Source organism: Struthio camelus, chromosome W (genome assembly GCF_040807025.1).
Source record: "Struthio camelus isolate bStrCam1 chromosome W, bStrCam1.hap1, whole genome shotgun sequence".
NCBI lineage: Eukaryota > Metazoa > Chordata > Aves > Struthioniformes > Struthionidae > Struthio > Struthio camelus.
The window spans coordinates 44,751,950-44,775,324 of NC_090981.1; the positions used below are offsets into that span (position 1 = coordinate 44,751,950).

At 39.6% G+C, this 23,375-nt stretch overlaps 1 protein-coding gene across 1 annotated transcript in view; it reads right to left on the reverse strand.

The window, feature by feature from the left end:
• Nucleotides 1-23,375, reverse strand: part of LOC104152968 (phosphatidylinositol 3-kinase regulatory subunit alpha) — a 63,912-nt gene that overhangs the window by 11,511 nt on the left and 29,026 nt on the right. The window contains exons 3-7 of the mRNA XM_068924609.1: nt 18,550-18,642; nt 13,967-14,041; nt 10,962-11,093; nt 9,864-10,065; nt 9,581-9,660 (exon numbers count right to left, since the gene is read on the reverse strand). Coding sequence (XP_068780710.1) covers nt 9,581-9,660; nt 9,864-10,065; nt 10,962-11,093; nt 13,967-14,041; nt 18,550-18,642 — 582 coding nt within the window. The remainder of the gene's footprint in view (nt 1-9,580; nt 9,661-9,863; nt 10,066-10,961; nt 11,094-13,966; nt 14,042-18,549; nt 18,643-23,375) is intronic.

Below are 23,375 nucleotides of genomic sequence, written 5' to 3' on the forward strand. Positions count from 1 at the left end.
TTGCTATTTTCTCATCTAGGAGCTAGGTAATAAAAAACGCAAACCCACAGCAATACTGTACATTTTAGAAGAATTGGGTTTCTCTGATCCTCAGCATTTTGTGCAATGATTTGCTGCAAACCACTTTAAGAAACCCATCTGTGACCCATATATCCATTGTGTTAATCTTAGTATTCTACAGAATAAATTGTGTTCCAAATGCCAGTACTGATTAAAAACCACATCCCCTTTTCTCAATGTCAAAGCTGCATACAGATACCAGTGGGTGCCAGAGAAGATACTGCAGCACTCCTGGCTTACTAGCAAGGGGGACTACATTGGAATCAGGATTAAAAACCAATCCAGCTCTTTTAGTTCTCTAGTTAGTACAACATTTGTTACGAACGTGCCTCTATGTATAATATGACCAGCTACAAAAGACAGAATTGCAATGAATGACAAGACAGCTTAATATTTGTAATACCACATGATAAAATGATGCGATATCAAGAATTCAATTAATATTGCTAGATTTTAAAATCCGTTTTTCCTAAAACAATCCAAAACAATGATTTGTAATCACTGTTTGAGGAAATACAAATGTCATTACAGCATCTCTTTTTAGCCACAATGTGGAGCAGACATAGCAAAAATAATAATAAAAGAAACGCAACATTCTTAGAATATGATAGCAGAGCTAGAGCTACATATGACAGAAAAAATCAAAACAGAAACAGGTCAATTCAGGAAAAATTCAATTAAGTAAGCAGACAGGTATTTCTACAGGTTACGATTCTAATTACTATAACCATGCACGAAATCACAATTTAATTCTAATCTATGAAGGAAAAAAAAGAAAAAGGAAAACTATTTGTATCAATTACATAGTAAATATATCTTAAATATCCACTAAGGATTTTTCAGCAGCTATCATAAAGACCAAAATGAATTAGCCTTCCATAATAAGACTGCAGTTTTACCTGGTGGATCCATTTCTATGTAAAACATCAAGTCTGTGCCACAATTTATATCTGTCTTAGGATAGTCTATATCCAGTTCTTCCATATTCCAAACAGTATTGTACATTTGTATGAGTTTCACTGAGTAAGCTCAGATATAAGAAAAGAGTCAGGCTCCCTTTGTAATGGTGTCTTGGAATTCATTTTAAAACCTATAAGGGGCTGCACTGTAACCTATTACATCATAATCCTCAGCCAATCATGTCAAAATAATGTCACCAGACCACTCCTGTTTCATCATTTTGTTCTACATTAATCTTAAAACAATTTCGGTTTCAGAAAGAATCTACATGTAGCCGAACTGCAATATAAACCTGGTATTACAAGCAGAAAGGCTGAGCGGGCTCCCCTTACACACATCTCCGTTTCATTTTCCTGACTCTCTGCTGCATGGTACAGTCCAGTCCTGGCAGGATGACAAAAGGCTGATATGCTGCAGCACGTAGCTTTCGCACACACACGCACGCAACACATGCACACTCACACACAGTGGAGCTCCGCTTATAGCTAGGTAGGTCACTTCTCAGTTTCATTATGCTGCTCAGATGCCTGAAGCTTATCCCATGCAAAAAGCTTTAATAAGCACGTGCACCCACTGGATATATAAAAAAATGGGAAAGGGAATAAGAGCTTGACTCCGTGTGTGTGTATATATCTGTTTTACACGTACATACACACATATAGCCACATAAAGAAATATTGTTTTTAAACTTCACAAATTTCTTTAGTTTTACAGACACAAAGGTCTGATGCATTTGATATTATCATATAAAACATACTTATTGCAGAGATGTCTTTTCTCTCTGTATCATTCTGTAATGCAATACAATAGTAATCATCTGTATTAACTAGTTTTGAAATCTAAAAATCAAATATTGTAATCTTGCATTCAGGATGTCACTGAGACTTTCCCAAAGCATGGAAGAAAATCAGAACTGAGAAAGACCTTGAAAAATGATTTTGGTGAACATAAAAAGCCAGACTGTCAGGATACAAGATTTAGTCTGCCTTTTCACACTGTTTCTCTACCCTATTCTCTTTGAGATATTTATCATGTTAATTGTTTTTAAAAGCAAGAGTCCTTGTCAATGTCTTCTTCCTAACTTGAGTTTATGTCATCAGTATCCTCCTACTGTTTAGAAATATTCCTTCTCAATCACCCCCCATCACTGGCTGTAACCCTCAGACCTCTTGGAAGAAACATGCGCAGAATATACTATTAATTCCAGAGCAATCTGAACGCGTTATATTCACTATAATCTATGGGGGCAGAAAACCAATGCCAAAAGTAACCACAACAAAAAGTAACTGTAGCAGCTCTCAGAGCCTACATCATAAGAAATCTTGGTGCAGCTGAAATGTGCTCTATCATACAAATACTTATTAAGAAATTAACACAATTTATACCCTTTCAAAATATTTCACACATTATCTATCCTCCCTCTGTGTCCCTCACTAGCTCATCCACTTTAGACAAGCATTGACATGTAAGATCATGGCTGGAGTACCAACAGCAACAAAAACATACATGCTAGTTTGCCTATATGTTAAGCCTAAATTCATTTTCCCCTCCCTGTTTAGGTAGACATGTTCCAAAGATTCCTTCCATTTCCAAAGAGTAATAAGATACTTAGGATCACTCCAGACACAAGTCCAAACACTGAACTTCAAGGTTTAGCCCACCTGCTACCCAAACACTTGAGTTGCCATGGTTAATTACTTAAATTAGGTTATTAAAGATTTCTGACAAAGACTATATTGCTGCATTTAAGTTTAACGGGGGATCAGTAAGATTTATTTATTCCATCGAAAAAAGGCTTTCAGGAAAAAATAAGTCTCCAGGGTTTCACTGGTGGCCAAATTCTGAACTGCCCACACTTGTATAATTAGGTTACTGCTCAGCTCAAACTAGCCCAGCTTGCGGGCAGGAAAAGGCAGGAGACGGATAGGTGATTTTCCATTGCCTCTGTATAACCTGGAGAGGTACTGAGGCACTTGACTTTCTTTCACGTATCTAAAGACCATGAAATCTCTGCCTGGTAATCAGTTACAGTAAAGTACTTCCACAAGGTGATGAAGAAAGCACACAGAAATTCAAAATCACTTACTTTGTAAATTATGCATCACAACTGCTCGCCCTTGTAATACAGCCTGAAAATACAATCCAATAACCTGAAAAATTAAGTGGTTTCCTCTTATAGAAACCTTTCTAGAAGAAAAAAAATCTTTTTATTAGGAAGTTTCTCTGAAGCAACTAAGCAAAAAATAATTCAAAAAAAAAAGGCTATGCTTTCCAAACAATGCTTCATAAAAATCACTAGAAAAGCTGTAACATGCAGCCAGAAAATCCAAGCCTTCTCTCTCTTCTTGACTGGGTAAAGCTCTGTGCTGTGCAGAAGGTATCCACTTACTCTGGTTCATCATTAAAAAGTGAACCTGACTTTAGTACTGTTAAAAAAAAAAAAAAAGGAAGGAAAGAAACCACCCTCAGTAGCTTGCACGTCTCTTTCAGATAATGATCTCAGTTTCATGATTAACTTGGGCAGGTTCAAATATTTGCTGAGCCAGGGATTTCAGGTGGGGGAGGGGGAGCCAGATTCAAAGGAAAAGTTGTCAATCAGCGAACAAGTGGCCAATGCAAGACTAACTTTCTCATCTTAGCTAAGTAAATGAGAAGACCATTGTAAGAGGTCTTAAAATAGTCTCTGTAACTAGCTGCTGAGTGCAGTGTTGAAGTCGAGAAAAGCACTATGAACAGCCAAATAAAGGAAGTGGCTAACTTAGTTCAGAAAAAAAAAAAGAATCAAAATCTTCCTTGAAAAGAGCTGTACCTCTCAGAACAGCCCTGTGCAAAGCAGCTTGCTTGCAAGCACAGCAGCACCTCCTACGCACTCGTGCGGGACCACAAACACACGTGTTGCTTGAAGACCCTTAGAACGAAGTGGTGAGGCATTTCACCCATTTCAGATGAACCGAAAACGCTAGAAAAAACACCTGTCCATATCCATGGTGTTTTCCAGGACCTCAGGGTTCTTCTTTTCATTTCTTAGTCAGGCGGGTGGGAAAAGGGGCTGTACGGAGAGGGAGCACTTTAGCTCATATGTATTAACCTTGCCCTAGTGTTTGGTAGAGTATCACACTTGCTGAAGAAATGGAGCAGCAACTGAAGAGCCTGCTCCCCTCTGCCTGCACCAGCTAACTTCCTTACCAGCTATACTTTTACATGGAAAAATTCAAAGTGAAAGGAGAAATAGACCAAAGGATTCCTTTCAAAGAATGGAAGGAAGGGGTTTAATACTTTCCTCCAACTTGCTGTTGGAAGCAGTGAGAACCTCTAGCAGCTGTCTTCCTTGAGATCAGCTGCGGCTCCCTTATGAAACTCAAATGGTAATGAAAAGTTTTCATCTCCCTCCCCATACACTCCACTTACCAAAATTGTCCTGTGCTACAAACTACCAAACCTACTAAAAAACCACTCGTGCCTCACAACAAAATCCCAAATATCTGCAGTATATTTTCAGTGTTTTATAGCTGATTAAACAGTTTCGCCTATAATGATTCCTTGCTTTTCTAGTTTTAGCCTTTGCCTACTAAAACAATTGTCAGTTCTATATATAATTCAAAGTAGCATAATCATAAAAGTACAGCCTACTTCAGAGTTGGTAATCCTTGTTTCATAACTAATGACAGTACCCAGGAGGAGAAGAGAAAAATCCAACTTTTGATAATAACTTATATGCCTCCTATTTACTGCTAAAAATTTACAGAAAAGGGTGATAACACTTTTGGTTTATAGGACCACAGTATACAAGCGCATTCTGTAGGGAAATCAGCTACTGATGACAAACAAACTCTGGTTCATTTAATTGTTTATTATTTTAAAAAGCACTGCTACCTACACAGAGATAAAAGATAAGCTTTTGAAACTACTGAGGGTGTTCCTAAGACCAGGGGGTTCTTCTGATTTCAGCGCCCTGGGCAAAAACGAGTGGGATCACATGTCTGGCCAAAAAAAGGTACTGACAGGCAAACACCTACCTTTTCACACAATTGCCCCATCTTAACTTTTATTCAAAACTAAGAGTCCACCACCTTGAGTGGTGCTCATCAAATCTATAGATTTGTATTTGCAGAAACTCAGGGGCCTACTACTTTTTTGCACCATACTCAAAGCGCTCTTCTGGTCTATAAAGGAATTTTTTTTCTAAAAACGCTGCATGAAGCAGGACAAGGAACTGATCGGCATGGAGAGGTTTGTGTGTGTGCGCATGTAAATGTGTATATATATATATATGTACATACATACACTCACACACAAATATAATCTGTAAAAACTAACAATGCCATACATGTTGCTTCAGTTTCACTAAATACTTTTAATTAGGTATTAAGAAATGTAAGGTATACACTACTGTCAAAATCTAAATCAAGAATTCAGTATTGCTAGGGCTGGAAATTATTAACAATGTATTTTGCTCCCTGTTAAAGCAGGTATAAAGCACATGATTTTTATTAGCTTAGAAGGGGGGCCCTCTGCCGGGTGAGAAGCAGACACGCACTACACCGTACAAAATCAATTCTTCCTTGACAGATCGTTCTCTGCACATGCAAAAATATTCTTAGGGCTGGCTGATGATCCAGCCAGACTTACAAAATTATGCAAAAAAGTTCTGATAAGGCACAACATTCTTGCTTATTCTGTTGCACCCCTGAGACACTGCAAGCCAGGACCGCGGCTGATCCAGACCAGTGCCGTCAAGGGGAGCTTTGGGGCAGATTTCAGGAGGAACAGCACTGGCCTTTACATTCCTGTGCTCTGGCTATTACTCTATCAAGCTTGCTATATTTTGTTCAGCTTAAAGCAAAGCGTCTGCATTTTGGCTGTACTGCTAGGACTCTCACCCAAACCCCCAGCAACTGACCAGTTAAGCATAAGGCAGGCTCATGACTTCATTTATTTTAGCTAGGATCCCGTGAATACTAAAACCCACCTCTTCATGCTTATATCCTGTGGTATTTTACAGCTGGAGCCATTATTTACAATATTATTTATACGCCTGGGAAAGAGGAATAAGCTGGGATACACAGCCTAGTAGTAGTAGAAGCAGCTCAGCCTGAGTTAGTGTTCGGGCCATCGAGGCTTCAGTTTGTCACCACAGGACAGGAAGTGGCCCCAGCGGCTGCAGGAGCTCGTCCTGGCCCCCGTGGCTCTCCCTTCCCACCGTCCCAGGGGCTCCGCGTTGCCACAGCTGTCCCACACCACACCCACCGCTTCCCCCTTCCTTCTCTACCTCCCTGCAATGACACACCTTCATCTTACACAGCCATGGGCCGCTCCGTGCTCTTCAGTGCTCCCCCAAAAGGACCCTGATTTCCCTGCGTTCTCCCCCAAACCAACCTCGAACCCTCTGTCTCCCCACCTCTCCCTGGGCGACCTGCCAGCTGGCTGTGAGCTAGTGCCGGCGTGGCATGACAGCCGCCCAGCAGGGGCCCTGGGCACTGGTTTGCTGGTGGGCTGTGCCCCGAACGGTCCCACGAATGGCTCTGGGACCTGCTGCTGCTTCACAATCATCAAAAATGAACTCAAAGCTTCCAACCTTGTAACCCTACAAAGAATTCATAGCCTATTTTTCAATGTATACTTCTAAAAGCACACACACCGTCATACCTTCAACCTGTTCTGTCAGATTCTGTTAGGTAATAACCAATACTTAGGCATAGTCTTTTTTTCTTCTAATACTACTGTTTCAAATGGCATATTTGAAGACATGCGCTTTGTTTCTGACTCTGTAAAAATCAGCATTACTCTTTAATGTTTCTGTGGCTTTTCATCAAGTTGGGGTGTTAAAAAAGGATGCTATATCATCTAATTTGTCCACTCATCCCAATCATCCATTGGGTCTTTGGCTGATTAGCTACAAAGAATAAGGTAGGAATCAAAAAATGGATTTCATCACCAATTATTCAAAACATCAACCAAATTCATAATCCTACTTCTCTTGCAACATTATACTATCTTCACATATTAAACATTTTAACTTCAGTACTTTAACTTCTTGTGCAGGGCTAGACTATACTCTAATTCACATATAAAAATGCATAGTTCCCCACTGAACACTGTGACAAGGAGAAAAATCAGTCCAGAGTTGTGCAATAAAAAAATCAAGTAAGGGCCTAACAATAACTCCTGGTTTTGCACTATGGAGCGCATAGCATCACTGTAGCTATAAAATGTCCAATTTAAGATGTTAGCCCTATTTGCATACTTTCTATTGTTTGGAAGTAAGAAGGATAATTATTGGGTGATGTGATGAGAAAATAATCAGAAGAAAAGAACCCTGGCAGCACTGGCTTGCCTGTTATCACTTAGTTGTCATTAAATTATTTTCAACAAATATGATTTTCTGTTTAAAACGTCTTAAGTTCTGAACTTTTAACAATTCTATTACAGGTTTTCATGCTCTGTTCAGAACACTTATATGAGAAATAAGTTATCTTTTCTAGGATTCTTCCTTTATTGTAATGTATCAAAACATTTTTGAGGGAAGGTCAAGCCACTACAAACAATAACCTTGGAGCTGATAATTTTGAAAAATATGTCTCTCAATCTTCTACAAGAACTATAAAAACTCAGTGGTTAAGACAATCACGTGACTGATTTTGGAGCCAAAAAACAGATTTGTGTCCCAATCCTGTAAAGAATCATTTGAGATTTTATAAATACTCAACTTCTGAAAATTATTCAAGTGCTTTACAGTCCTTAGAGCAGAATCTAGATAACCACAGGCTACAAAGTTTGAAAATCTGTATCTAAATTTTTTCAGTATATTAATAAATGTGCAAATATTCTACTAAAATACATTCTCCAGAACAGACCCTGAAATACAAAGGGAAGGAGTTTTTTTTTTTTTTTGGTAATGGATCACATGAAAAATCTCAGAGGGAACTCAAAGTAACCAACTGCAAAACATTAATTCATTCATAAGTTTGATGGATATAGCTGCATTTCTTCAAGGGCTCTAGTGAAACAGATATTAAGATACTCTCAGGATGACTAGACTCCTTGTCCTCATTGGCAGTTCGAACATCAACACCTTTCACTTATATATTTCACTAGTATAAAGCAACTCAAGACTAAATGCAATTAACTGATCTCCTAAGTGCAACTTGAGAAATTGTCACTTCTCGACCCTACCTCTGTAGCTTCTCACTCTACCAACGCCTCAGGCCATGTCAGTTTACATATCCAAAAGTGTTTGCAAACATATCACTTCAGAAAGTGCTATTATCAAAGTCTTTAGAATATTAGGGGATTCAGTAATGTATTTTACTTTTTTAAGGCTTATAACATGCGGCAAGGGTAAAATCATTCTTTAACAATAAGCAGTTATTTGCTGACTCTTCGTAAAATAAGACAAGCAGGCACTAAAAGTTTGGACTCTCTTGGTTTTTATGAAACATTAGGAAGCAAAAATATACAGTTGTGCTGGAAATGTCTGCTTTAACTATTTTAAAGAAATAAAGAAATTTGTTAAGAAATCTGAACAAAACCATACAGGTATAATCTAGTTGAGAATACATGTACGCTGACTATTTGGAAAAGGTTCCTAATTACAATAGCCTGTGATGTTAGAACATCCTTCCAAAGCAGCAGGAGCAAAAAACACAGCCGTTTAAAACAGATCTTCTTTAGTTTATGGTTGGAATTATACAGTGTACCTACTTAAAATAAGAGAAACAATGCATTCTTCTGCTACTGTTCTGCTACTGCTGTGCTCCAGCTCTTCATATCTTAAACAGCCCTGCAAATCCTACTGACATGAACTTTACCTTGTACTTTTAATAGAGAGGCAGGAGAGCTACAACATGCCTAATGCTCTGTTCACCAGGCCCTACCCTTTGTTAGGATATTCTTTGTTAATAAGCTGTAAAAAGGATTACTTTAAGCTACCACCTAAAGTCCCCTGCATTAACAATTTCCTTTGCACAGAGTTGGCAACTCTGCCTTGCTCATACCAAATATTTGATTTAAAAACAGTGGGGTTTGCATAAATTAGAGGTGGGTCTTACTTTTTGTTGACTAAACTAAATGCACACTCACAGAGCCAGAAAAAGTGTAGTATAACTTTCCTGAATAGGGTGTTAATATTTTCTGCACTGTTTATTGATATTGAAAAATAATTCTCCCAAGACTCTGGATTAAAAAATGCATATAGGTAAACACAGGCTCAAATCCTAATTTCTTCAGATGATCCCTGTGGGGTATAGTACTTTAAAGAAAATTTTACTGGGGCTACAGAGTGAGAGATAAGTAAGATCGTCAAAATTTGCCCCCTCCTACATCCCCCTCCTTAATACTGTGCATTCTATACTATGCAGGATTCTGAAATGATTTTAACTGCAAAATTTCTTATAAAACAAATACTGTACACATATAAACCATTTCTACACAGTTCTGTAATTATGCAGTTCTGCATTAAGTTTGTTTAATTTTAAAAAAAGAGCATTTAGTGTCCTTATTTGAATTTCAATATTTAATAAAACAAGAGTATATAGCTTTTTAAAGTACAAACAATTTTTACCTGGTACAGGCTGTCTCTCATTCCATTCACTTGTGATTAAAACCTCTAAGATTTTTATGTGGTGTTCAGTATTATCAGAGCTGCAAGAGATGGATCAGACAATAAGAACCAGCAAAAGTACAAAAGTTTGCATTAGTATCATTCAAAAAGCATTGCAAAAATTTACAATGCCCTCCAGAAAGCACAGCAAAAGTAAAGTCAGAGAAGTAATTTATTCAACTTACTTGCCTATGTAGCTAACTCGTGTTTACAATATAGAATATAATAAAGATGTCCCACCTACCTTGCTATCTGGAATTTGAAAAGCAGAGGGCCGAAAATTTCAGCTAGAGACCTTGCATTCAAGAGATTTTTGCTGGAGGCTTGACAAAGTCTGAGGAAATGTTTGAGCAAATATTGGAGTGTGAGCCAATACTGGGGAGGTATATTTGGAGCTCTGATGAGTTTCTTCAGCAACTGAGCATATTCCTCTGAGCTCTGCACTTCTGCAAGCAAACAGATAAAAGGCTCTTGATATCAGCACAGGAACATTTAACAAGTAAAATGAAACTGTATATAACTCCTTTGGAAGCATCAATTTTACAGAAAAAAGTTATAAATTTTGTCCTTCATTAGGGCTGTAAGATTCACTTCTTCTTCTGAAAAAAGTGAAATGCTCAGGGAAAAGTAAAGAATAAGTATTTAAAAGTCAAATGGAAACAGATATGCATTTTGGTAAAAACCACAATGTGTTCAGAGTGTACTGGCAGAAGTCTGTCTTGTGTTTAGCGTCACACATGATTGGGTAATTCTGAGATGCACTAGATAAGTCTCACAGGTGCTGTTCTAACTTTGAAGGTTACCAGTAACAATATCCTGTCCTGAGACATACAACAGAGTACTTGGCCCACGTGCTGAAAGCCTGTAAGCTGCACTTGTTTGAAATGACCACTGTGTAGATGATGAATCTTATATGAATGCATTTGTCACTTCATAATCCGTAACTCCCAACATACTGCAGAACATCATGACCTCTAATACATTTACTTTGTCAGCACTGATAAAAAGTTAAAAATTAGCTTTCTGCATACAGATAAGTCCTTGATTTTTTCCTCCTCGTTTCTTCTATAGCTATTCTACTTATTAAAAGGCAGAGAACTGTGTTAACCCTTATATTTTCCATTATTTTTGCATAAATAGAGAAGTAAATAATACATCTCCAGATTTGAATTGAAGTAACTTTCATCAAAATCAGTGAATGTATATATTTTTTCTGAGATTCTGCCAGGGTATGCAGAATCTTTATATTTTTTGGGAGACAAAGATTCAGCTGAATCACTGGATACTCAGAATTCTAACAAAAGCTTTTTTGTTTGATGTTTGAAATATTTGATATTCATACCCTGAGCTGCAGAAATCATGTCACTGTGAACAGCTGCTGGAATGATGGGATTTGGCAAGTCCAGGAGATACCTCTTGAGAGCGTCTGATAAAGTATGCACATCAAATGTTTCTAAATCCAACGAAGAGGCATCTAAAGGGAAAGAACAACATATTTTTCAGATATTAGAAACCGGAAAAATATAGAGGCTCATGATATTAGCACTTTATACCAAGCCAAAACTGCTAATCTGAATCTGGTTTACAGGGAACAACTCGTAATAAATATTTTAAGATACCAAGACACATCTTTAAGATCAAGAATATACACTGCTCAACACAATGCACAGGCTCTTGGTATCTGATGGACGAAATGGCTTCCAGAGCCACATGTGGCCTCCAGCCATATGCTTTGCAGGGCTGAACTCATAATGGTGGTAGTGACTTGCACTATGTTGGCAATGTTATGGAACATCAGAATATTTTTAACAGGTTTGTGTTTTACCTGTAAATATTTTGCCTAAGAAGTATTAATCAAGGGTTTGGTCAAACTAGTAGCTTTTCTACTAGTAGCTACTTCTATTATGACTAGAAGCTACATTAACAACTTGAGGCCCCAAATCTGTAAATATTTATGATAGTAAGTGGAAACAAATACGCACTTGCAGAATTGGGTGCTTGGTGTTTTATGCAGCAGTTAGGATTTCTCTTGTAAAGCCTGGCGTCCTTCCAGTATATTTACGACTCGAGCTAAGGTTTCAGCCTGTCACATACAGGACCAGCTGAATATCAAGCAGCAAAAATATAAGTAGGTAAATTCAGAAATGCTTGCTTAGTGCAAGCAAGATTGGGTTTCCTCTTAAACATGAAACTGGTCCAGAAAAGACCCAAAGGATTACAGAAAGATCTATGTAAGAATTTAGAGTTATTAATGCTGACTGACTTTTTAGGCTAATCAGGTCCCCAGTAAAGTAACTCTTGAACCCATTTGGCCATTTTGAAGCAAACTCAACAGAGGACTCAGATATATGGCGTGTCCATGAAAAAAGGCAGCAAAGTGAGGACAGTGAGACACTTAGTACTGCTCCTCCTCTTCTTTCCTGTTTTGCCCAAAGGAAAGCTTGCAGTCCTTATTAGACACCAAAGAATCCACACAGGAACAAGGACATTATGAATAAAAAGCTGTAGCCTGGGTACGAATGATGCAAGTGTAACTAGGCATGAGAGAATCCAACCACAAATTTACAGGAAATAGTTTTCATTAGTTCTCCAGCTCACACACTTTTTTATTTCCTAAATTGAGTTAAATTCTGGTTCTCTTGGCGTTGAACCATTCTCTGAAGTATATCACAAATTATTACAATCAAAGCTTTAGTAAGAATAAACTCCTGGTACTTCACAACTCCTTGGATGTAACGTCATAAACAGATCTGAAGTCTTGTGTCTGCTGAGATGGCCAGATGCAAGTCAGCTTTGATTTCAGAGCCAGATAGCACTGTATGGAAGCTAAAAGGCAGTTATCCAATTAATACACAGAGCATTTTAACCATAAGCACAACAGCACACTAATACAGCTCACAACTTTTGAGAACAAAACTGACTTGCGCTCTGTTAACTCAGAGAGTAGGCAGAGGACATCAGAGCTGTTTATATCCATCTGTCTGGAGACCCACTATATCGGCTTTGTCCTGGAAGATTTGGATCCTATCTTAAGAAGAAGAGAGAAAGATACTCTGTTACTAAAGGGTAAAGTCCTATTTTCGTTTTCTCAAACATAATTGCATTTTAAATAAGAACACATGTAAACCACAAATTCTTGATCTCAGGAGATAAATGAACCTTTCATAAAAGTACACTTCAGTTTAGACACTTAACAAGGGATTCAGATAAACTAAGAGATACTTTTGCATTGGTGCCTTGGAAAGTCTGGATTTACCTGTACTGAAAAATAAAATTACAATACTAAAAATAATGCTTTGACTGCTAGCACCGCATGCCTAGCTCCTCTCCCTGCTTGCACACATACACTTCTTCCCTCCCACCAAAATCAGCAGAGGACAGGATGCTCTTTTGAGTTGAAAGAACAGTCAGCTCAAAATATCATCTCTAGTTCATTTTGTTAACACTCGCCAATTACTAAAAATGAAGAGTGCTGAATTCATGGTTTGAGTTTGCTTCCTTTGCCCCTTTGGCAAGACTGCATGTAACCAGTTTCATCTCCTGGCCCTTGTATTTTCACGCTCTTCTATGCAACCGGAAGCTCACACCCGCACCCCACCTCGGCTTGCAAAGGCGCGGTCAAGCACTCTCACTACAACAGCAAAGCTCCTGATCTCTCACAGTGCAGCTGAGTGCTGTCATGCCACTTTACTCTGGCATTGGAGAAAAAAAAGTGTACCAAAAGAAAAAGAAGTATCAGAAAAGTTGAACAGGTATGTGGTGTTAGTGGTGTAGCTGCATGTTACTGTCCAAAACCCGAGAACCCTGCCTACTGCAGCAATATCAGTTCTTTTTCTTTCCCTTCCACCATCATCTCCGTGCCGGGGAGGGAGTGTTCAGTTATTGCCTCCCCAGTCACTGGATGAAAGGAATCAGAAAGGGTGCACAAACAAATGCATGCACAGAACTGCATGTCTGTACATACACAAACTGTCCATTCGTTTACAAAATATTAACCTGCAGCCTTACAAGAATAGTGTATCTTTATCTTGCTTCTCAGCAAAACAACTTTTTTTTGGTACAGCTAGATTTTTAGTCCTTGAACAAGTGACCAAAAAATTGTTAAAATAATTATTCCTGGAAAAACAACTAGGTAGTGGAGCCCTGAAAAAAATATGCAAACTGAACAAGTGAAAAATACCTTTCATGTTAAGTGTAAAAGTTACAAAGCTTTTTCCCTTAAATTGAGCTTTATAATACTATATCATTCAGAACCAGACCATACATAAGCTGAGTAGAAGAGCAGAGAAAACATGATCAATCTGACCACAAAATCTATCTAATGCTTCAAGGAAGAGCTGTACCTACCACATTCAAGAATTTGTCTTAATTCTGCTGTGCTGCTTGAGCCTTGTGTTCCATACAAAGTCGAACACTCCAGACCTTCAAAACAAATCGAGGGGATATATTAATATTCCTGTGATTGTTGCCATGAAACACCATACTTCTGTTTTCTTCAAAAACAGTATAATTTATTATCATTCTCCCACCACCATTCTCCTACAACATATTGAAATACTGAATGTGATTGTATTTCAGGGCAGTCAAATACCTCTTTGTACATGCAAACTGCTGGGTCTGCAGAAAAGAAGGATCAGTGATCCTGGTAGACCCACATGTTCCTTACAACTCTCCATGGGCTAACTGTAGAAGGCCAGAACTAGGAAACAGATACACATATCCCAGGGAAGAAGACAGCTTGCAGGAGCAATATGGGAGCACCCAGATCTTTCTTTACACTCTACATGCTAGCTGGAAACAGCAGGTCTTTTAAGTGGATGTCACAGCGTCGGTCTCTCACAATTGTCTTCAAATGGGATAAGAAAAGGTGATGGGGAAACGTAGAAACGGCAGCTGTTTCACCTCTGCTGCATAAGAGGTGAGAAGTTTGAGTTGCACCACTACAGGAATGAGACAGGGACAATGCACACATTCTGATACATCCTACTTAGCCTGAAGACTTAACTGAGACCTGTAAGTTACAAGCATGTCTAGTCTTTGGCACCTTATGTAGTCAATAGAGACAGAAAGGCCCTCCTACAGGATGGTTAACTCTTACGTTGCCTTTGACTATCAAGAGAGCCCCAAACCTCACAGTGTATGCAGGGTGTGTGTCACATCATTGTGTCTGTATATGTCACATAATATGTCTAAGAATCCACCTGAAAAAAAGACATCAATACAATTTTTTTATGTCCTATGTGAGAGGTACCGTTTACAACTTCAGAGTTGTTTCCCTGCTTCAGAAAAAATACACAAGGCAGGTGGAAAGGGAGCACAGCCAGGAATCCAGAACACTGATGCTTTAACAGTGCCAGTGGGCCTTCCTGGAAGCTGTGGTTGCTTATGCAAGCTGTCACTGAACACTGGCCTCTCTCATTGACATTAGCAAGCTCCTACTCATTTGATAAGAGTATGCACTCTCTTGAAGAGTCACAGCACTATGTGAGGTCCTGCTGTCCCAAGAACAGCAGTTTGAATCAGATTAGAGTACCACTTTCCCACTCACTCCCAGGCTGTAAGGCCACTGAAAGAGCAGGACCATGTGGGCAGCTCCTTGCTGTACGAGGAATGCCTGTCAGAGAAGCCGAGACTCTTATATAGGCCTCTCCCTAGCACCGACTCAGGGTGCTTGACCCACCCCAGTCGAGGGCCAGCTGGAACAAAGGCCCCAACTCCCTCTGATCGGGCAACCAACAGAGCTCCTTAGCAGCAGCTACGCCTAGCTAGAGCTTCCCAGGAGAAGTTAAGGCCTCCTGTAGCTGTCCTTGCCTAGCTCTCCTTACCTATCTGCAGCAATCACCCTCTAGTTACTCAGAGGGTCCCCAGAAAGCCCTCCCACAACTTCCAATAAGGTTCTCAGAAGTTCTAAGCAGATCCCTGTCACTGCTGCACAAACTGCTGCATCTGTTCATTGCCTCTGTTAGCTGCGAGGTGGGGGAGATGCCATTTATGTGAGAGAGCCACTGGAATATATTGAGCTCTGCCTAGGGGTGGATGATGAGCAGGTCAAGAGCTTATGTGTAAGGATTATAGGGCAGACTAACATGGGTGACACTGTTGTGGGTGTTTGCTACAGGCCACCTGATCAGGAAGAGGAAGCAGATGAGGCCTTCTACAGACAGCTGAAAGTAGCCTCATGATCACAGACCCTCATGATCACATGGGGGCCTTTAACCACCCTGATATCTGCTGGAAGAACAACACAGCAAGGCGCACACAATCCAGGAGACAATCCAGGAGGTTCCTGGAAAGCATTGAGGATAACTTTCTGAAAGAGAAGCCAACAAGGAGAGGTGTGCTGCTGGACCTTGTACTAACAAACAAGGAAGTGCTGGTGGAGATGTGAATGTTGGGGGCAGCCCTGGCTGCAGTGATCATGAGACAGTCGAGTTTCTGCAAGGAGGAAGAAGGGCAATAAGTAGGATCACAACCCTGGACTTCAGGAGAGCAGATTTTGGCCTCTTCAGGGACCTTCTTGGAAGAATCTCATGGGATAGGGCCCTAGAAGGAAGAGGCGCCCAAGAGAGCTTGTTAACGTTCAAGGATCACTTCCTCCAAGCTGAAGAATCGTTCATCCCAATGAGCAACAAGTCGAGTAAAAGGGCAGGAGACCTGCATGGATGAACAAGACGCTCCTGGCAAAACTCAAACATAAGCAGGAGGTGCACAGGAGGTGGAAGCAGGGAGAGGCCACTTGGGAGGAGTATAGGAACGTTGGCAGAGTATGTAGGGAGGCAACGAGGAAGGCCAGGGCCGATTTGGAATTGAATCTGGTTAGGGATATCAAGGAACACAAGAAGGGCTTCTTCAAATACATCATTAGCAAAAGGAAGACTATGGAAAATGTGGGCCCGCTACTAAGTGGAGCAGGTGCCCTGGTGACAAAGGATATAGAAAAGACAGAGACATTGAATGCCTTGTTTGCTTCAGTCTTTAATGCTAAGGCCAGCTCTCAGGAATCCCAGACCCTGGACACAAGACAAAGTCTGGAGAAAGGAAGACTCTCCCTTGGCAGAGGAGGATTGGGTTAGAGATCATTTAGGCAAATTTGACACCCAGAAGTCCATGGGCCCTGATGGGAGGCACTCACGAGTGCTGAGGGAGCTGGCAGACACCACTGCTAGGTCACTCTCAATCATCTTTGAAAGGTCATGGCCATCAGGGGAGGTGCCCGAGGACTGGAAGAAAGCCAATGCCATTCCAGTCTTCAAAAACAGCGAGATGGAGGAGCCAGGGATCTACAGGCCAGTCAGCCTCACCTCAGTCCCTGGAAAGGTGATGGAGCAGCTCATCCTGGATGTCATCTCTAAGCATGTGCAGGACAAGAAGGGGATCAGGAGTAGTCAGCACGGATTCACCAAAGGGAAGACATGATAGCCAACCTGATAGCCTCCTATGATGCAATGACTGGCTGGGTAGATGAGGGGAGAACAGTGGATGTTGTCTACCTGGACTTCAGCAAGGCTTTTGACACTGTCTCTGATAGCGTCCTTATAGGCAAGCTCAGGAAGTGTGGGCTGGGTGAGTGGACGGTGAGGTGGATTGAGAAGCGGCTGGATGGCAGAGCTCAGAGGGTTGTGATCAGTGGCACAGAGTCTAGTTGGAGGCCTGTAGCTAGTGGTGTCCCTCAGGGGTCAATACTGGGTCCAGTACCTGGGACCTGGGAGTCCTGGTGGACAAGTTAACCAGGAGCCAGCAGTGTGCCCTTGTGGCCAAGAAGGCCAATAGTGTTGCCAGCAGGTCAAGGGAGGTGGATCTGTCTTCCCCCTCCTCTACTCAGCCCTGGTGAGGCCTCACCTGGAGTGCTGTGTCTAGTTCTGGGCTCCCCAATGCCAGAGAGACATGGAGCTCCTGGAGTGAGTCCAACGAAGGGCCACTAAGATGATTAAGAGACTGGAACATCTCTCCTTTGAGGAAAGGCCGAGAGAGCTGGGCCTGTTCAGCCTGAAGAGAAGACTGAGGGGGGATCTGATCAATGTGGGTAAGTATCTGAAGGGAGGGTGTCAAGACGGAGAGGCCAGACTCTTCTCCGTGGTGCCCAGTAATAGGATGAGAGGCAACGGGCACACACTGAAACACAGGAAGTGCCACCTGAACATGAGGAAAAATGTCTTTACTGGAAGGGTGAGAGAGCACTGGAATAGGTTGCCCAGAGAGGTTGTAGCTCTCCATCCCTGGAAATATTCAAAAGCTGTCTGGACAGAATCCTGGGCAACGTGCTCTAGGTGACTCTGCTTGAGCAGGGTAGTTGGACTACATGATCACCAGAGGTCTCCTCCAACCTCAACCTTTCTGTGATTCTGTGATAAAAGATAAAGAGCAAAAGGGACAGGGCACACTAGAAGAAAGGGGAGAGTCTCAAAAGCATCGAGAGGCATGACCACGGGAAAGCAGGAGAGTCAAAAACCGTGCAGCTAACACTAACTGGCTCAGCAGACAACAGCAATAAAGAATTTACTCCTGAAGTATAAAAACAGTCCTTGTAACTCTTCCATACTTAATGTTTTTTCCTGCTTTGGGGTAACACATCACTTGTTCAGCCTTGTATCCATTTCAACGTTACGATGCTGTTTCCATGAGCAACTTGAGGTGTTCATCTATCAGAAAAAAAAAAAACCAAAACCAACTCTCCCATCACTTTCAGTAAAACTTACATTAGTTGAGTTACTAAAGGTCATTTGGGGTAAGCTTGTTATTGCTGCTATAATACAAGCAGCCTCTGTTCAGCAGAAACCAACACAGTAAACCTTAAATTAGATTATTTTCATATCAGTTGAGTAACGTGATGCATTAGCAGCTCAAGGAATGGGAGATGCCAGCTCTGAATCTGATTGCCGTCTTGGCTAACACAAGTAACAAAAACCTTCTTAGGCCGTTCATCAGCCTACCTTTCTTTTCAATTGTCTCCACTATCTTGATAAGGATTGGTGGAGCAACATCAGGAGGTGAAAACTGCTCCGTAAGATCTGGAAGTGAAAAAGCTGTAAAAGAAAAATAAGAAAAATAAGCCAAGCTGCACTTGAATGTGATTTCCTTTTATGAAAGTCATGACACATAATGCAACCAGTTAATTTTTAAACACTGAACAAATTCATTTTATCAGCTGTGAAAGACAGTGCAAACATCCTACTTCTCAGGCCTAAATGAGAACACCACATAGCTGTCCAAAAGCTGAATAAAAATTATGACAATTGCATTTTTATGGCATCTTCTTTTAGAGAGCTAGATCACTCTTAGAATCACCCTTAATATTAACAGAGAAAAGATAATATAACAAAAGTTTGCAATCTGTAGAAAAAACAATGCAAAGAAGAGAAAAATAGTTTTTTGGTCCTGAAACATTTATATCCAGTGTGCACCAGAAGAGGGAGCTAAACACATCACCATCTGGGAGCTGCTGCTCCCCCTGCCTGAAATAGCAGTCAAAACAAGTATTAATACTCATACAAAAGCTCAGTGACAATTCCAGTTTGTTTTCAATTTTCAAGCTTAATAGTATTAACAACACAGTTTTCTTGAAGCAAGAATTTTGTTTTGTACAATGATCGATGAAGAATAAATAGCGGGATGATCTGAAAGGAACATCCTGCAGCTTCAAACCTGCATACTGATTTTGTACAAAGTCAGTTTTTACATGATGCAATTTCTTCACTGAAAGAACACACTGTATAAAGGAGCATTCTGGCTCTGTGATATGAGGGATGATATATCTCTAAACATTACTAATTTTGCCAAAATAATTATTTCAAAGTTTTATATCAGTCCTATTTAATTCTTGGAAAGCAAGAGCATTTACATACTCTCATTAAACTGCTGCCAGAAACATCTGGCATACTTTGATGGATTATGATTGATAAACATAGCTTAATCATTGAAGCAAAAGTTGCCAGTTGCCTGGGGGATGGCGATCTTTGCCCGATTAAATTCATCATACACAAATAGAGAGCATTCTTAAACATGCATGCATATATGTGCATGCATGCATATGTATACAAACATACATACATATTGCACACACTGTACTTCTAGAAGCTGAAACTGAACAAAATCATGAGCATAACTAATTAGGAGGAAAAAGAGCAAAATATGAATAGAGATAAGAGAGCTTTTAATGAAAAAAATTTAGATGGTCAAAAAAATAAATATACTACAAGTGAGAAAACAATTTTGGCTGAGAATTCACACTATTTTGAAGGCAGAAATTAGATACCTTTTTAAAAATGCAAATAATTTAAAAATGGGAAAGATAGCAAGGAATATACAGAAGAGGTTTGGAAGTGCAGAAAACTGAGGAAAGAAGTTAAAGATAATAAATAATGAATATTTTTGAACTAATAATGGAAGTGGAACATACTGGACATTGAGACATGTCCCTTGCAAAAAGAAGCAGAATGATGGAAAGATGGTGTGATAATGATTAAATACTTTCCAGTCCATTCATAACTGAGAAGGACATTAGAAAAACATCTGTTAATCATAACAGCTTAACTTAGGAGGCCCAGAAAATGAGCATTCAGGAGTCCCAAAGAGTTGCCTATGGAGATTTCTGGCCTACTGCTGTTACTTTTTAATGAATCATGGAAAATCAGGGCAATTCCAGGGGAACAAAAGAGGTCTAATGTTCTATCGGCACTCCGAAAGACAAGTAAGATGACCCTGATGACTACATCCTAGTTATAATATCAATCCTGGACAAAATAATGGAAAACCTGATACTAGACTCATATGATAAAGCAGTAAAAGACAGCACTGTAACTAGGGATTGCCTGCATAGGTTCATGGAGGATGGGTCCTGTTAAAAACCACACTACTTCCTTCCTTGATGGCTTAAGTGGATCATAGTTAGCTGAAAAATGCAAATGAGTAATCATAATAACTCTGAAGTTTTGACAGATATTTGACTCAGTGTAAACTTAAACACATGCTTAAAAGCACGTGTTAAATAGATAAAGATCTAGCCAACCAGCCAATCTCTACAACAGTTACTAATGCAGAACAAACTACCTATGGAAGATTTTTTTTTTAATCTCTTCAAATCCATTTCTGCTTTACCAAACACAAGTTGAGCTCAAATGCAAGACTCCGTAGTCCAGCCCTTGACGAGACATGCTGAAAAACAGACTATTTGATCTGTAATAGTCAGGTCAAATAGTCCCTTTTGACATCAAACTATGAATCACTCTTGGAATAATGTCAAATCCACTGAAAGAATCAAATTAGAGGATCGAATGAGAGTCATAACAAAGGGTATGCTATGAAAATATTCATATTATGATACTAATAGACTCACAGAATAATAAAGGCATAAATTGTATCCCCTACATGGTAGCAAAGGAAGAGCAGGTTTTAAGAACAGAGTTTACATATTTTACTTATGAAAACGACCTTCTGCTCCTTAGGTAGCAAGTTACATGAAGCGCCCTTCTCCCCTTAAATAGCAGCAATGAAACCGCATCATCTCTGAACAAAGACGTTCATCTCATAATTGCTGAGGGAGGCAACCTGTAACTAATAGTCTAAACTGAAACTGAGGAAAGAAGGGAGAGAGGAAGGAGAAACAGACAGAGGAGGGAAGTCAACAGACCATGCGGATGTAGAGCAAACCTCAGACTGGTTAAAATGAAAGATTTCACTTCTCTCCTGCCCTAAAATATGTAACTGAAAAAACATTAACATTCTGGGAGTTCAGAGGAGTTCTGATTTCTTCTCTTCCTCCCTGTATCCCATTCCTCTTCCCCAAAACAGGCAGTTTCCATCTACCAGAGAAACTAGTGAACTTTTAGATATGAATAGAGCCTTTGAAATAATGACAATCTATTCTGTAAATACTTCAACATAAAATACTTATGAATTTGACTAAAACCTCAGGATACTCACCTCCCTTTTAATACTAAGCATACACTAGTGAGTAACAGTTCTATAGCAAAAAGATACACACAGACACACACATACAGTAGCAATAACAAAACCTATACTTACCTTCAACACAGTAACCAAAGAAGAATACAATTAAGAAATCTAATTACAGTGCTCAATAATTTTGAAAAAAAAATGTTCACTTTAAAAGCACTTAGGAGATGCTATTAACAAATTAAAATTATTTAGCCTCCCACCATTCTAGGATTTCCTATTCATTACTGTCATTTCCCATATAAAATATCCATAGCATCACAGTGCCATTTGTATAAACTTTCCACCTTTTGCACAAAATAGCAAATGATGGACATTTAAAGTTGAAAGGCCTCAGAAAGCACGTATCTGTCAAAAGAAAACCTCAAGAGCACTCGTGGAACTGAAGCCATTTTATAACGTTTACACAGACGTCAGCTAAATTTGGGCACAGTGCCCTTCATTTTCAAAATGCTGACAGGAAACGGCAGAGGCTAAACTGAAGAAAACTATAGCTAAGTTAGGAAAAAAAACAATTTGACTTCTGGAGCCAGAATACAAGATATCCTTAAAGAAAGTCTAGATTCTAGATTAGATGTTCTGAAAGGAAAATACAGCATGCATACTAAGAGATTAACAGATGGAAAGGAAAACCTTTCATATATGTCACCTTTAGTAAAAGGAAAGAGAATAAAATCCCACATGCAGGCTACATTTAGTACCTGATTTCAAAAGTATCTTTTGCTTTGAAGCATGCTGTAGCACAGCACAGAGGTTTGGAGAACCAAATCCACTTTTAAGAATCTGAGCAACTTTCGAGATCCCTTTGCTACAATCCAGTATCAGTTTTTCACTTAGAGTAATCATTTTTTCCCCCCAAAGAAATCCTGTAATTTTTTGGAAATCCCACCGTCTCTAAAAGATTAAGGGTCTGAAAAGCTGTCATACAGTTTCCGTGTCTTCTTTCGAGTCACAAGTCTCGGAATAGGTCTCCAGACAGCAAGGAAGCCTCTGATGACACATCGTAAAAGCTGCATTTTCCACTGGCTCTATTTTTACCTTGCCACAGTGAGAACCAATGAGAAGAACCACAAGTCAGGGTTCCTCCAATCTGCAAGCTCTTCACTTTCCCTCATACAGACAGGCCTGAACAGCACTAAGGCAACGGCAATGTGTGGGAGATGAGAGCATACCTTACGTTTAAGGGTTGCCAACACAGCTACAAAGTGCAAGATGAAACCAGCACACAGCTGCACCTTTTGGAAGGGTTCTCAGTAAAAAGAGATATTTTAGAGTTAGTACCTGGCAATGACAAGTGGAAATTTAAAGCTGGAATTTGGCTTCCAAAGTTTCTGAGCCAAATCTTTCATTACTGCTGGAAGAAGAATGAAAATGAAGATTTATATATATATATATTAAAAAAAAATATATATATATATATATATATTATATATAATATATATATAAAAGGATATAATTTAAAATGTAACAACATACACCATAGAAAGAAGTTCAATTTCTAAATATTTTTACAGCAACTATATACTAACATTACTTGAATTTAGCTCTGGATCAAGATCTCCATGCATGTTGTTCATGTTTTTTAAGAAATGGTCATTTAAGGTTATGCATACGTACTGCAATCAATGACAACACAGCTGTGCACAGAAGTCTAATATTTGAAAGGTCAGGTCTTAACGATGCTTATAATTTGCTTATGTGCACATGCAGATATGCTCTTTATACCTGCAACTGTATCCACTAACAGTGCTTCATGCCTTCATAGATTTGCACATATCCTTGCATGAAAGTCATACAACATGTT